This window comes from Diuraphis noxia, unplaced genomic scaffold (genome assembly GCF_037042655.1).
Source record: "Diuraphis noxia isolate RWA-SAM2 unplaced genomic scaffold, SU_Dnox_SAM2 contig0004, whole genome shotgun sequence".
Classification (NCBI taxonomy): domain Eukaryota; kingdom Metazoa; phylum Arthropoda; class Insecta; order Hemiptera; family Aphididae; genus Diuraphis; species Diuraphis noxia.
In genome coordinates, this window is record NW_028301714.1 from 48,100,050 (window position 1) to 48,117,880 (window position 17,831).

The 17,831-nt window shown below is 25.0% G+C and overlaps 1 protein-coding gene across 2 annotated transcripts in view; it reads left to right on the plus strand.

The window, feature by feature from the left end:
* The window catches only part of LOC107166904 (diuretic hormone receptor-like), a 48,619-nt gene that overhangs the window by 16,405 nt on the left and 14,383 nt on the right, over positions 1-17,831 (plus strand). For both annotated transcript variants that reach the window (XM_089227271.1, XM_089227272.1), the window contains exons 2-6: positions 9,583-9,689; positions 9,876-10,038; positions 15,809-16,007; positions 16,091-16,178; positions 17,540-17,633. In XM_089227271.1, coding sequence (XP_089083397.1) covers positions 9,651-9,689; positions 9,876-10,038; positions 15,809-16,007; positions 16,091-16,178; positions 17,540-17,633 — 583 coding nt within the window. In that variant the 5' untranslated portion in view covers positions 9,583-9,650. The remainder of the gene's footprint in view (positions 1-9,582; positions 9,690-9,875; positions 10,039-15,808; positions 16,008-16,090; positions 16,179-17,539; positions 17,634-17,831) is intronic.

Consider the following 17,831-nt stretch of genomic DNA (forward strand, 5'->3'; position numbering starts at 1 on the left):
ACGAGTGAGTGCTTTGTCTTTTTCAATGCTATTAATCATCAAGCTCTGAAGAGTAGATCTAATGGGTTTTTACCGTTTCCATTATTTATCTTTAAAATAATGAGAATTTTCCAATTTGTACATGGTCACTTATAGTATGTTGTAGCTGCAGTTTCCGATCAATAACATATTATATAAACCTTCATGTTGCCATGTGAAACTTTTTGACCGTTTTTGTTATTGTAAAGAGTGTTGATTCCAAAATCGAACAGAACGATACTAGTGATACTACTGTATCCCAATACCATAAAACAGGTTATGAATTGCCAAAAGAAAAATACTATCATATATCAGAAATATTCCTTTCATTGAAATGCAATTATGATTTATCGATGTCAATTTTTAAAATCATATTATTCTTATTTTTATTGTATCTAATATTTTAATTAGTATTTTAAATTTTTGAACAAAGGGTGTGATAAAAATCATGACGCTATTATGTTATCTATACAACTTGATGGGTAGTTATCATTATTGTCTGTGTCGTTTTTAATAATATACTGATATTATGAACCATTGTTTTAATTATGGAACAAGCAATGGGACTTTTAATCCCATTCGAAAATGTAGAATGATTAATGAAGTATTGTCGTTGGTGACTGGGTGAGGGTTGGCAGAGCTTTCCATTTTTTTATAAGCTAGTCTATTTCTGAACTCTCTGGTACGTTTGCCAAGTGCAACTAGTACATATGTATGGAAAAAAAATGATATGATATACAATTATTATAACATATAATCATGTGCACCATATCACTTGAAACTCATTGATGCACATGAACCACCAATCTTGCGGCGCCTTATAAATCTGTATATTCAGTAGATTTTAATGGTTTTTTTTATTATTATTAGAATTAAGTCTTCAACTACTAAAGTCATTAGATTGGTACTGTGTTGGATGAGGAACGGTTGGTTGGAACACGCTTTGTATATGTGGCAAGGATTTGTTGCTAAAAATTCGGGTGGTCACCCAGCAACACTGGTACGTACACTCAGAGCGTTTCATTAATTTAGCGCACGACCAAACCTCGCCAAGCTGCATTTTAATTTTATTATAGGATATTATGATATCTGTATTTAGAGGATTTGAGTACTTATTTATAAATTACGATTAAGCGACATCTAAGTTTGAAGTATAAACCGATACTTATTTCTTAATTATTAAATGGAGAATGTAAATTGATAAATAAAAAAAATGTATTCTTTGCAATCTATAATGATAAATCATAATAATAATAACACGCATAAAAAATATTTTATTAATTATTATAAATTATAAAATGATATAATTTATTGACGAGTGTTTTACCAACATTTCGATGCTTACAAGAATAAACTATAGTATAATTAAACGTTTTATTTGAGTTTAACTGCGTGTAAATATCATATATATAATACTATAATTATTTATGCATGGTACTATTATGTTACAAGGATTGTGTTGTTGTTATATTATTGTTATTTTAATCAGTCACATATTCTATGTTCATTCAAAAAACGTGAATCAAAATAATCGAGTCTTTTAACTTTTAACAAAAATGAATAAACTTGTACTAATTAAATAAAAAAATAAAAATATATTCTGTTTAAAATATGAAATTTAAAAAGTATGTTTCCATTAAAAAAATGAAAAAATGAAAAATTTAATTCGACTATTCAATTGCATTGAATAATAGTATTTTCAACAAAATATTGTACTTATGTTGTTGAAATAATAAACATACCTAAACTTAATTACATCACTATTAGTAGGTATAAACATTTTAGTTGTGAGAGAAAAATATAAATACTGCCTATAATATATATATATATATTAAAAACTAAATTTTTGTTAATTGTATATGATTTACACTCTTATTTCTTTTTGCACATATAAATCTATTTATACTTAACATTTTTAATTCATTAAAGGAATGTTTTTCTGAAACTCATCAAGAGGTTCTTACCTATACGTTTTACTTTGATACATGATAAATAATATGATTAATAAAAATAAGAATAGTGTATGCCATTTTTACATACAATAATATGTAAGTAGGTAGATTATAGCCTATAGGTACTACATTATACAAATATTCCTTATATTGCTAAATTAACTTGACAGTTATTCATACAATTTAAAAACTATAAAACTAAATGAGATACAAATTGTTATTAAAATATTAAATAAATAAGGTAACTTTTACGGTGATTAAATTAATTGTACCAGTTAATATGAAGTGGAGATGGATGTGAATAATTAAAAAATGTATAAAAGATAGGTATACCGAGACGAGAGAGCGGACTAAAAAGGATACAGTGTACGTGTGAGAGCAAAATAATACAGTAAAAATTCCTTAAATATCTCCGGTCGAAGAATTTGGAGCATTTTTACACCTTTTATTAAAACTTTATATAATAAACTTCATAATATTTGTTTAATGATCGAAATTCGTTAATCAAAATGTTCAAAAAAGTATTATATTTCAAAAAAATTAAACCAAATATATAGGAGTATAAATGTGTGATATTAAAAAAAAATTAATATAACCGTTTTTCAAACAGTCATATGTAATTTATCCCTATGAAGTACAGTAAAACACGTTTCTTTTCAAATTATAACTGAATAAGACTTTAAATTGCTTGAAGCTCCCAGTAGTGACACTTCCTATTATAACTTAATAAAATATACATACGATATGAAAAAAATTGAAACATTTTTTTTAAGACATTATATAACTACTTCAAATTATAATATATATTGTTTTTTTTTGAAAATAACACAAAACAAGTTTGAAGTAACGAATGTTATACGAAAAAAGAAAATTGCCATGAATTATTGCACATGTCGTATTATTATACGTATTGCTATGGTATCTGAATGAAATTATATAATCGTGCAACTATCTACGGGACGCTCATTTAATATCATGATTTCATGGTCAATCGGATTTGGCTTATGCGTTTTACAACTTAGTTTTACTTACTGGTAAGATAACTTTTTTTTTTAGTCGAACAACATACGATTATCACGGAAATGAATAATTTTAGGATGATTTATAAAAACTAATATTCCCAATGTTATCCTGATCCTGATATGATTACAATTTTTAATTACGATTATAGAAATAATATTATTTAATAAAAATTAATTTTTTAAGCACCCATTGTGTTTTTAAAGTATTACTCTGAATTTCATAGAAAAACTTAAATACCTAGCTCTTTTGGTGATGATAATTTTTATCATTGATACTAATAAGGATGGTCCGTGTAACGTATTTACATTTTAATACTAATGTCAAATATAAACTTGTATATTATTATAAAAGAAAATCCAAATATTGTTTAAATAAATATAAGACGTAAGTAATGTGGTTTTAATGCTTCATTAAGAATCAATAAAACTCAATATTAAACAAGTTTATTACTGCTCATACTAACTATATATTATATTTTCACTATAATTTAAAACCAGCCTTAATTGACATTTATAATAAATAATTATTCAGTTTGTGTAATTATATCCAGTAAATTAAAAAGGAACCACTGGATTTATTTCCATCTTTGCAACAAATATGATATTATTTAAAGTTTTAAAAATAAGTACCACATGAGTCACGCAGTATTTTATACTAGTATATCTTATATTATTGCACCTTCCATTAAACGTAAGCACTGTAACCACTAAAATAATAATGTGATATTATACGATGGTACCTACTATGTTTAAATCGTAAACAAAATATACAGGACTAAACGACAAAGAGATTTACTAATAATAATTATAGCTGGAATATTAAATTCACAAAATCATCCGTTTTATTTCCGTTAAAAAACGACATCAGTTACGATTTCATTATTTTACTCAGTATATGAGTATTGTGTGATGGTCAACTCGTTGATCGGTGTGATCATAATACGGCCGTAAACACATTATTTAATAATACTATCATCGTAATAAATTGTTATTGTTCGATTCATTTTCTACGATTTCTAATTTTTGACAGAACGTAGATAATATGCAGGTAATGATGGAACCATAATATTAACAATATTATATATTATGCATTTACTTTTCCTAATTAAACACGCCTAGTTTTTGCACAATATATTAAAATATCAAATTTGTATGTATTCAACGCTTGTAAAACTATGAAAAATTGTAGGCGCTGGTTCTCGATAATTTTGTACTCGACATGTAACCACTCTACATAATATATTGGACACTAGTAAATGATCTAAGGTAACAACTAACCACTTTTTGACAATACATCAAATAAAATTTTAAAACCGTACTCGAGACCTTTTTGACTCTGATAGTCTAATAAACTTCTATCACCGATCAATTTCCATACAAATGAAGAATGGTTAACGTATATACCTTTTATAGGACAGTGCATAAATAATGACGTAGGTACCCAGGTAGGTATGTTGTCATTAAATGAAAATTTAAAAATATTAACATCGATCGGTTGACACCGTGTTGGCGTCCATGCTTAAAATGCGTTACGAATTTTGGAAAAACAAGTATTTATTTAATTATTTTTATATGATGCGTGAAGCGGAGGCCAAAAACATTTGTAGACGTTATGTGAATTTTAAGTGCTTCATTCCTAAGTAAACATCTTGTAGAATTTCAAATTGTACTCCAAAAATGTACACAAATTATCGCTGAGTTACCTAAACATAACTTAGTGAGTAGGGGGTCAAAAAAATAATGAAATTAATGCGCACTACTGCTCATTTTTATACTAACAAAATTATTTAGTTAGAATTAATACTCGTATTATGTACTGTTAGATAACACGTAAACATATCAGATATTAATAAATTATGTAAATTGTATGTATATTATAGTACTAGGTATATACGATGTACGGTTAAAGTGTTCATACTTCATTTATACTTTTACAAATACATTTTATTAAACGAATATTTTTGACAGGTTAGTGATATAGGTATCATATGAATTATGCGTTATAAACTCAGAAATATGTTGAATATTTAAAAATGTACTACTGTTAATGGCTTAGTTCAGATATATTAAGTAAAGTAAGTATATGTCATTACAATCTCATAACAATATTTTTCAAATTGTATTATTAATTAATTATGTTTTCATTTATTTTTGTATGATCTGTACATATAAGAACTTGTCCTAATGAGACAACAAATTCATCATCGCCTACCCAAAAAAATCGAATCGATGAGTATAAATTTCGGTTAGTATAGTTTTTTGTTCGGTGCAACACGATTGCGCAATTTTTATTTTTTTGATCCGACTAATTATACCACGATTGCGCCCCGAATCCCGATCCTTTTTTACCTGTTAAAATCACAACACCATTGCGCACCAAATGATATGTGTATATATTAAATAATATATACCATAGGATATGCTATGTATAATAATTTATGTAGAATTGTAGAACATAAAATAATTAATAAATTAAATTAAAAATAAATAATTAATTCACAATTTTCCTTCCCAATTATTGCAGGCTTAGGACTGTAAACAAATTATCATCGTTGGCTTGGTTAAAAATTGTTTTTTCCTAAATTACACGACGTACGCTAAATATATATTATATAGACATAGTCAATAGTCGATATTTTTTTTGTTCATATAAAAATAATCCGTTATGAATTTAATATAATAATAATATTAATATTTAAAAAATTACATTTGGTGACTAGCACAAAAACGTGTACCCATCATTGATTGTAAATAGTCATTCATTGACATTGTGTTGTTTTTAAATTTTTCCCAAGTATCCATTATAAATTTAATATTGTTTTCTTGCTCTTTTCGTAATTTATTTTTTTCATTACGTTTAATACTATTTATTTTTAAATAGGTTTCAGTTTGAATACCTAATAATATGTTTATTACCTACTTGGAAAGTAGATGGATGTGAGGTATAAAACTGCGAATTATAGTGCATATGAAAAGATTCTGGACCATTAGTTGTTCTAGCTTCTTCAGATGGTTTATCTGCCCATAAGTTTGTGGAAAATCAGATAATTGATAAACTTATAAAAATAAAAATAAAAACCAATGCAGAAAAAGTTACTCGTCAGAATCTTGTCAAAATGTGAACTAAAAATGCTTATGAAAAAAAAAGTCGTACGTAATATTGAAATAACTAAAAATTGGACACACTTGGAAAACGCACAAACACCTAATGGACAAAACAGAACCTGATGCATGCATCACTTGCGGGACGGAAATCACCATTAACTTGATAGCATCAAGCATCATGTATTATAATGTTACCAATGCAGCGAAGAAAGATCGAAGAACAACATATTAAAATACCTTTCTGAATGCCTCAGTAATGAACCTCTAAATATCTACAGCACACTAAATTTTATCAAGGATATTAATTTATATATAACCATTAACCATTTAATAAAAAAAATCAAAAATGTACATATTATATAGTTTTCAAGCCTTTCACTGTGCTTTTTTCTTTTGTATAATTTTTATGTGCCTATTCACCTATTATTACCTTTATACTTAAATTTTTATATTAGTTTCATGTAATTCATAAATCACGGCCAATGGCCTTTGTAGTCGAAGCCTTGTATATAAAATAGTTTTAAAAAAAGTCGTAAAAATGTAACTTTAATATTTTGAAATAGTTATAACAAAACTTATGAAGATACTTGTAATACATTTTTAAGATATTTGACCAAGGCAAAAAATGTTATCAATATTTATAAAAAAAAAAAAACATAAACAAAATTGAAAAACATAAATTGCTCAAAAAGAGTCGACATATTTAGCAAATGATAATATGAGTATAAATTGTTATAATATAAACATTTGGTAAAAATTTCAAGTATCTACAATAAATTATTCGTTATATCTAGTATAAATTTGTAATACAGTGTTTTCCGTATTTTAGTACCTACTTAAATAAATTATTACTACTTTCAAAATTAACTTAAACACATTGTTATTTGTTTTTATGATGATTTATTGTATTTTAAGCTGAATAAAAACTTTTTGCATTTTCAACTTTAAACTTCCAATCAAAATACACCAAAAATAATAATATTTATCAGTATTATATAATATATAAATTATAAAAGAACAAAAAATTGTGAACTTGAAATATTATTCTAATGAAGGTCACCCAGTTTAATACTACCGATTACCGAAACTAGTTACTAAAATAATAAATATTACAAGATTCCAGAGTGATTAAATCATTTCAGGAGAAAACTGAATGTTGCTTCAACAAAATAGGTAGCAAAAAGTAGTGAACAAGAGTTCAACAACTTTTATATTTTGTTTGATTCGTTGAAAACCTTAACTGAAATATTACAATAAAAAATTATGCTTATAAGTTTTTCTTAAATGACTGTTTAAGAACGACTTGTCTCAATAGTTTTAACCAAAGTAATGATAATACGATAATACGATAAAACGAAAAATTGTTTTCCAATTTTAATACGAGTATAGCTCCATGCATAAAATGTTCTAAATGTTCTATCGGATATTGTTTTAATTGCATATGATAATGATTGTATCAAATCTGTTATTATAATAAATAAATATACATATTATTTCCATATAGATAATTTTACTAAAAAAGTATAGTAGTATTTGGGGTTTAATTTGTGTTAAAACACTTATAAAATTATAGTTAGGATTATAATTACACAGGATACTATTCAACCTTGTTAATCACTATGATCGAGAACTTACTGTCGCTCGCAATCGGTTGATTTCGAGTCACGTCGCAATCATGAGAAAGGAATGAGATACATAAAACATAAATCTTTGTTTTACGTATATGTATTTACTGATTACTGATTAATAATAACCGATTATTATGCAACTATTTTTTTCGAGCAGGTTTTTCTAGTTAGAGGTCAATGCCTTACAGGTGCACAATATTGTACGAAATTGTAAAAACGTTTATAAATAAATATTATAATATATCATGTAAAAATGTAAACAGAGTGAAAATGGAAATATTTTATGATAAAAAACTATAGCTATGTTTACTTAAAATTTGTTTTTCAAGAAAATATTGAAAACAAAAGCATATTGGACGTCAAAAGCGTTTTTGGACTTGCATTTAAAGGGCAATGAAAATGCAAAATGGTTTCATGAATAATTAAACATAAGAAAAACGAAAAGAATCTATCAATATTTAGTGCTTTCGACATTTACAATATCAAAGTAAACTTAAACATGAATTATAAATAATACTTTTGTTCAAGAATTATTGTTTCAATCTACCGCCTAACCTTGAACCTTTAAGTTAAATATTTTATCCTTTATTTTTAGCTATACATGATTGTGTTGTCTATAATTTCTTCACTTTTATGTCTGCAATTTAAATGTTAAATATACAAATATATTTCATGTTGGCTATAGGAAAATTTCTTTTAAATTTAGAACGAGCTCATAATATAATTTAATTTAAGGTACCTTCTAATTAAATCGTTGTATCTATCTTTTTCATCAACTAAAAGTTAGTATATTGGGACGGTTTTGGGGAAAATGGACACAAGCTAAATTTTGTTATATGTGAATGGTTATAATTTACAGCAAAGGCTTCAACTTTTACAAACTTATTTAAATTTTAAAAAATCTACAAAAATCTATTTCAAATAAAAATAAAAACAGAATTAGGAAATATAAAAAATTATTATTTTTTTAATTAAATTTTTAGCTTCTGAAAGTAATTGTTTTTACTAGTTTCAATTTTTCCAAAAACTGTCCAACTGTTAGGTATCTATTAAACTTATAAGTTATTTCGAATCATAGTATCATACATTATTCTCACGCATTTGTGCTTAATCAATACACACATTATAGTGTATGAGCGATTCATTATAAGTAGCCAATATATTATATTCGTCGACGAGCTCATGGTATATATTGAATAACTGAGTTAATTATTAATGATCAAATTTACATCTTAATAATATTTTATAAAGTGGTATCTTATACTTAACTAAACCTAAAATGTTAATAAAATTCAAACTTTTAATTACCAAAGCTTATTCATAATGAAATTATCTATAGCATAATATTTTAATATAATTTATCTTTATTCCAAATATTATGAATTAGTGTAATAATGATTAAAATATTAAATCAGTTAGGTATTGCGACACCGTTTTATAAATTAGGATAGGTCATAGGAGATCAAGACATAATTTCTTATGATTAAGTGATAAGTAAATTATATTTATGGTGTTAATTTATGAGGAGGACATTAGTGCCTTCTGTAGATCTAAGTTTTTAGGAGCACCGTATACCTTGATAAAATCACTGTAGATTATATTTGTTGATTAAGATTAAATGGTTCGACACTTCTAAATATTTTAGTATAATATTATGATATATTTTATTTTTCCAATGTAGGTACGGACGTGTAATATATTGTATTTTTATATATAATACGCTTAAAAATATATACATATATATATATATATATATTCCCTCCATTCATATTTAAGTTTTGCCATTTTGTATCATTGACAAACTAAAATTTTACAAATTTAACCGAATAAATGTTTTTTTTTTTTTTTTTTTTTCAGAAAAGGAATATGCGTAGATAATATTAATTTTTTAGGTACCCATAAAAATTTCAGCATGAGAAATCAGTATGGATTATTTCAATGAAACTTGGTCACCGAACGAAGAAGTAAGAATTATATTTTCCATTACCGGTATCCAATAATTTAACAGTATTAAGTTTATTATATAGGTGGGTGGCTCAGTGGCTGACATCAAATAAAATGTGCTAGATTCTAGAAAATCTAGTTAATAATGTGATTTAATGTTAATTGAATATAAAACGTAATAATTTGTATTAATGAATAATTTCTAGGCTGCTTTGAAATGCAGGTCTTGGTACGAATGGGATGATCGTTGGATAAACGGGTGTAATGCATCATCAGATTCACTGATATGTTGGCCTCCTACATCGGCTGGTGTAATTGTATATCAGCCATGTTTTCAAGAGCTCAGAGGAATATTATATGATACAACTAGTTAGTAAATAAAGTACCTAATTCAATAATATTAATTCATATTTATTAACATATATTATATAACCACTAAAATGTTTTTACTGGTCCCGATAAACTTAGAACAGCAAACAAACACAGATTGCTTTTTTTAATTCTGTTAAAATTAGTATATATAATGTACAAACAAGGTATTAATTTCTTCATTTTTTAAAAACAAAAGCAAATATTAAAATAAGACAATAAGAAAATTTCAAATTATCCACCATACACATCGAATCACACCTTGACCTGCACATGACAACAATTCAGGAAGAGGTAAAATATTATTTTAAACTATTCCACATACGCCTTAACTTTTATCCAAGTGAACTTATAAAAAATCTAGCTGCATTAACCATCCCTGGTAACCCTCTTTGTCGCCTTAAGCGAATATGTTGCGGAGACCTACTAAACCCTTAATCCATATAACAAAAAAAAAAAAAAAAAAAAAAATGACAAAAAAGAATAATAATATAAAATAAAATAATTAAAATACGAATGTGTCATCGGTGGATGGTTTCTTTATTCAAAACTTCCAATTTTCCTTTTGTCAATTAGCTCATAATCTTATTGTTCCGATTGTGTATAAGTATATTATTGATAATGAAAAAAAAGAGCAATGATTTTTTTTTTGTACCTCTAAATTTAAATTATATCTATTACGTGTTGATAAATTTATAACCTATAACTATAATATTTCTACTGTTAAATAATCACAATTTATAATTATAAACATTTGAAACTATGACAGCGGGTAAGGCGTGTTATAACTTAATATAAGTCATGTTACATTAGGTACTTATATTATATTTTGATTAACGATACATGGTCTATAAGTATATAACTCATATATTATGAAATAATGTATTTCGTCGTACAAAATATTTCTTACCGAACCAGTTTATTATAAAAAATAAGCATACCATACTCACAATAATATTTATGTAAAATAGCAATAAATATATTTATTAGTATGTACCGATAAATGTTAATTATTTATAAGACTTAAGGATATGATGTATTTTTTAAAATAATTTGTATATAACTAACCTGTTTCACATCTACTTGTTGTGCCAAAATGTTATATATTGCATTTAAAAAAATAAAAATAAAAATGTATAGACTAAAAACTAATAATATTTGAAAATGGGGAACCGTAAGCTCCTACACGAGAGTAACAAGTAAAAAATTATATACGTTAATTCCTAAATATGTGATATACTACACGAAGAGGTACGTACGTTAGTTCCTACGCGGTAAAAATATACCAACATAATAAGTTCTAACACGGTGGGTTATAGACAGGTACATATTATATAAAAAAAATATACTATATTTTATATAGTGCATTATAATTTGTATTATACATTTTAATAGTAAAAATATATATATATATATACATACAGGGTGTACCGTGAGGATTAACCCATTGCGATATCTCCCGAAATAATGGTGATATCGAAATTCTGGTTTTATAATAAACTCACAGGGATAATAACTACAATTGTTTCATATTTTAATTTATTTTAATGTTTTGGTAAAAAAGTTAAAAAATATATTTTTATATTTAACTATTTCCAAAAAAATTAAAGATAGCCATTTTTTAGAGTTTATTTTTCTGAAAATATTGACGTCCAAAATTTTATTTTCATTAATTTCTTGATTTTTAAGATTTTTTTTAGTTTCGAGAAAAATTGCGAATTACTAATAAATTGACCCACCGCGCCGCACGCATTCCTATATAGTCGGCTGAATACTTTCCGTGTTCCTAATAGTAATATATTTATAATCATATTTTATTTCTTCAAAACCAGAAAAAATATCAAAAATCAGGAAATTAATGGAAATAAAATGTTGAAACGTCAATATTTTCAAAAAAATAAACTCTACAAAATGGCTATCTTTAATTTTTTTGGAAATAATTAAATAAAAAATTTTATTTTTTAAATTTTTTACAAAAACATTAAAATAAATTTAAAAATAAAATGATTGTATTTCTTAACTCTGTAAATCTTATTATAAAACCATAATTTTGATATCTCCATTATTTTGTGAGATATCACAATGGGTAAATCCTCACGGGACACTCTGTATACTATATTTTTATAATATTTTAAAAATGAGATTTTAACAATAAATAAATAATTAAAAAAAAAAACAGTTAAAATGAGCTAATTACTATATTTAAAACCTTCAAATGATTACAATACTATAGCAAATCTACTTTAAAATAATTCTATGATTGCTATGTGCATCTGTAAACTTATTTATTATTTCATCAATGTCTAGTGACTTAGCTTCACGTTTTTCAATAGATATAATACTTAAACTTGTAAGGTTAGTGTCTAATAAACTATTTCTTAAATAACTTTTTATACGCGTTTCATTACACCATGAATATGTACGTTCACACGCAGCTGATGACACGGGTATAGCAATAGAATATAATTTATATGTTTCTGAAAATGCTAGTTCATATTCCTTAAGAAAGTTATGAAATTGGAAAACATCTTTAATTTTTAAATTTTTTTTTTTCATAACAGTTCATGGGCTTATATAATATTTTTAATTCTGATTTTAGGCATTCTATGTCATCTAAAAAAGCTTTTGCAAAAGGTGATATTGTATTATATGTTAAAAATGTTATTGGTTCTGAATTAAGAAGTATATTATATATATATATATATATATATATATATCAGTTTATATTATATCAGAATTATCACCGAATCTCTTATCTAACTCATTTGTTATTTTGTCCAAAATACAATAGAATATTCTCGATTTAAATTCGTTTTCTTCTATTGGCACTTGTTTTTCCATAGCTATTTTCATATACCAATTTTTTCATGTTTATAACACTATATTTTCCCAACTCGTAACTCTATCTCCTTTGCTCAATGTTGGCTGACGGTTTCTTTCTCTACGCAAAGTCGATTAGTTTATAGGTGTATAATGGTAAATTGGTAGGACGATACTATCTTAATACGTTCTATTCGTTCTAATGAAAACCAATGAATTATTAAACAAGTAGGAGTATTATTTATTCTAGGAATAGTATTAATAATTATCATATAATATAATTTAGAAGTATTTATATTGTTAGTGTTAAATTACATACAGTGAACAAAATACAAATAACATTATTTAATTTCCGCTTATGAAAAATGACTATATTATTATGTCTAAGGTCAGATCAGTGGTAGGGCCACTGGTAGGGGCAGACATTTTCAAGTAAGGCCGTGGCCCTACCTGACCCATCCCTGACGCCATCACTGCCTAGTTTCATTGTTGGTTTCATTTTTGTTCAATATTTCATACAGATAGGTACTCATAATTAGTTTCTAGGTATTTAGGTCTATGAATAACAATATATAAGTCTGATTATCTTGAAGAATTTATGAAGTATTTTTGTTTTATTCGATTTTGATTGAATTAAAAACTAATACTAGTAAATTAATAGCTTATCTTTAAAATATTATGTAAATATTAACCGATGTTAAAACTTATTTATAAAGAACAGTTGTAACGTTCAGCTAATAATATTATATTACCTATGCGTTATTTTTTACTACTTTAAGAATTTATGATAATATAGTGCTGTTAAAATTATGTTATACACGGACGCCGTTATTAAATATTGATTATTATATATAATTATTTTAATAAACAACAATAAAATAACTTCAATGGCTTAGGTCTACGCGTATTGCTTTGTGTTTTTTTTATTTTTAAATTACTATTTCTAGAAAATATCCGTTGCAACCTTCGTATGAAAACCAATTTTTTACCATTAATCATTGTTAAAGAATAACATCCTACTATTTTTTAATTAATTTTATTATGTATAATTATTATAATTTAACATTATGTATGAATTTAACGTCAATAGTAGGTTGTTTTTTTCAAAAACTGATTTTATGATGTTACATTATCTAACTAGGTGATACTTGTTTACTACGTATTTGGTACTCAGTTTTCCTACTTCTTACATTACGGTACCAAAAAATGCTGAATGTTTGTCAAAATAATTTCGTACATTTCATAAATATGGTTATCATAGAACAATAACGATGTTTTTCAGTAGCTAAAACAATAAATACCTATATTATATAGTACTAAACGATTATGGAAAAACCACTGCTAAAATTAAGTTATCTGTAGATCCAGTTTATAATTATTATACTATAAAATCATTTGAGTTAAGGTTTAATACAATTTTATTTTTTTAATATTATTAATTATATGCCTATATTATACATATAGTAATAGTATTTATATGAAAATTATGTTTTCAATAAATATTACAATATTCAAAACATTTAAAATATATACAATACATTATTTATATGTTCAATATTATGAACAATTCGTGTGACTAGTAATCTTTAGTTTTGCAAAAAAATCACAATTATTCTCGATTGTATCTATCTCTCGTCCAATTTCATAGATTTATTATACCAATGACCAAAACAAACTGGACTATTTTTAAAAACTAAATTATATATATTTTTAAACAATGACAGTAACTCTATTAATCAGTGACAACATAGGTTACAATTATGCAATAATATAAATGGATACTTATTCTCAAACTCTTTTTGAAAGCTGCATATTGTGTAGTATATAGGTACCAGCCACATCAGAACTTGCAAAACTATGCAAAAGAGCATTTAGATATTATGAGTAACACAAAAAAAAAATGTTTAATAAAAGGATTTTATTATTATAAAATAAAAGGAAAATATTTCTGGTATACGTCAAAACTATATACTATTTGGCAAAAACTCTAAAACAATTACAAAATACTACATCTACATTCTACATTAATTATAACAACATAATTACACCAATAAAATAAAATAAGCGAAACATATTGTCATGTTAATCACTTGTCTCGTTTCACTCAGGTAGTGTCAATTTTTATATTAAATTTAAAAAGTAACAACATCAATTTTTTAATATTCATAAAATTATTTTCTATTTTTACCGACCGTTTTCTTAAGCTTGGAGTAGATTAGAGGACTTAACACAACTAAAAAATTATTTCCTCAAAATTCAAAATATCATATTTTACAATAGTTATCTGATCTATAAAATGTAAACATACAAAAACAATATTTTTCTTGGACAACATTAGTTAAGAATTCTTCTATACATCTGATATTATATTAATAAGGTCCATTTTTTAGTTTGCCTTGATACATAGATGATGTAGTAATGTCATATATCATAATGCTACTTATCTGAGAATTCATAATATTTATCTTTTAAAGTGTGTTATTTTACTATTATCATATAATAACTTTGAAGACTATTTTGCAATTTGAGTTGGAAATTGTATGTTTCAAAGTAAATTCTTATTTTCGTCCAATTATCACAATTTAAAATGTTTAACATGCACGAATGATTTTATACTTTTTGTATGAAAGCATGAATTAAGATATCTTAATTTATGTATGAAAGTAATTTATGTCTATTAGAGAGTGTCAATATAAACCAGGCGCGTAGTTAGGGAAGGTATTTTGATTGTGAAAGCACCCTCTCTCCTCGATGGTACAATCTAAAAATGTAATATATGTGTGAACATCAATTTCCCCAAAGTTGTAATAAAACATTTAATTAAAACACCCCCCCCCCCCCAATGTTAAAAATTTAAGTTACTCGCATAAAATGAATTATATAATTAAAATTATGAATTTGGTCAAATCTCGTGAAACAATAATATTTTATTATTTTTTCAAATTTTTAGAAAATGCAAGTAGAATATGTTACGAGAACAATACCTGGGGCCTAACCGATTTTAACGAGTGTACGATTCTTGGTGATCCAAAAGCAGTGACTTACGATGAAGAAGGCACTGTTGATACAATTATTTATTTGTATATAGCTGGTCATTGTTTGTCACTAATAATGACATCACTGGCCATTTTTGTATTCTGCCGATTTAAGTGAGAAGTACAATACAAACTAAATTACTTTTATCGAACAATAATATTTATAATAAATGTCTTTTGTACATTTTATTCCATAGAGAACTGAAATGTTTGCGGAACAAAATCCACTCAAATTTGATGGCATCGTACTTATTAGCAGGCATTATGTGGATACTTAACTACACTGTATGTTAACAATTAATTAATCTGTTTTTTGAAATATAATATATTTAATCTTGTAGCTCAAAGAATAAAGTACTTGTAATGCTTTTGTAAAATAGCTTAAAATAATTATACTTACATTTTATAATGTCAATAATGTCAATAATGTCAATAATTCATTCAAAAATTGAATAACTACTTACTAAATAATTGATTCTAATTGAAGAAAATACAATTTAAAAGTTTATGATTATTATTGTATTTTTTGTAGTGTTAAAAATTTGGATCAATATGTATAATTTAAATTGAATTAAAAATATTCAGTATTCGTAAACGTTAAAAAAATAAAAACTATTTTTTAATTAATAAATTATCATGATAATATAATTTATACCTGCCTAAATGTTAACCTAACAATGTTGAACATTTTCAGTAATCAAACAAGCGTATCATTTATTATTTATAATTACGATATTATTCTGTTAAAAAAATAACTAAAATTTTATAGTGATAAACACATTGATATGAATATCTGATTCAAAACTATATCGATACGATTAAAATTATGAGCACTTTTTGAATATTACCATAATTAAAATAGCAAAAATTCAGACGGGGTTAAAATAGTGAAAACAACTAGTTTTAAAATGGTATGATATGTCCGGACTCCGGATACCACTATGTTTGCCAATTTGCTAAGTTTATGTCGATTGTTGGTATATAGTATATATAGTATATACATAATTAAAGACATAAACTTAATAGTAATATTTTAATAATTAAATTTGCCGTATTATAGGCAAGTATTTATATTTTATTCGATGAAAACTATCACTAAATAATAATTTATTAGTACCTATAGAAATATTAGTATTTTAATGCATATATGATTAATAAACTAGGGAAAATATTTCTATTACATTTATCAAATAATATTAACACTAATCAAAGTTTTGTTTCATTTAAAATAAGAAAATATACAAAAATAAAATTGCTGGTTAAATTAAGTTTTATAGTTAAAAATTATAATAGAACGAAATTCAAATAAACTTTATTAAAATATTTAAAATAAATATTTTAGTATCGATACGTGTAGGTATATATAATATTAAATATTATGAACCCATATAATAGCAAATATTAAAAAAAAATCTATGGTACTGATTATTGACTAAAATTCATTTCTAAAGTTAAAGATGTTTTTTAATAAAAATTATATTCTGGAATACTGATAAAATTAAATTATTCAAAATATAATTATAAGTTTATAATATTAAATTATAAGCTAATTTTAATTATAATAAAAATTTCTACATATTATATACATATATAATAATATTTGGAAATTCTAATTATTTTAATCAGAAGAAACGTTTATTTTGCAGAACTTGACCGACACAGGGACATTTAAATGTGCTTTGTTGGTGTTACCACTTTACTATTTCACCATGACAAATTATTTTTGGGCGTTTATCGAAGGTAAACATCGTAATATAAATTAAATTATTATTACTAATCCTAAAATAACACACGTTCCCTCAAGAGACTCAACTGCGTGTTGGTATTTGTTTTATTTATTTGTGTGTGAATTTTGTTATTGTTGCATAAATAACTGCAGTGGTCAAATTTAACTTCAAACCCATAAATTAAATGTATGCGTAAAATATTTATACGATT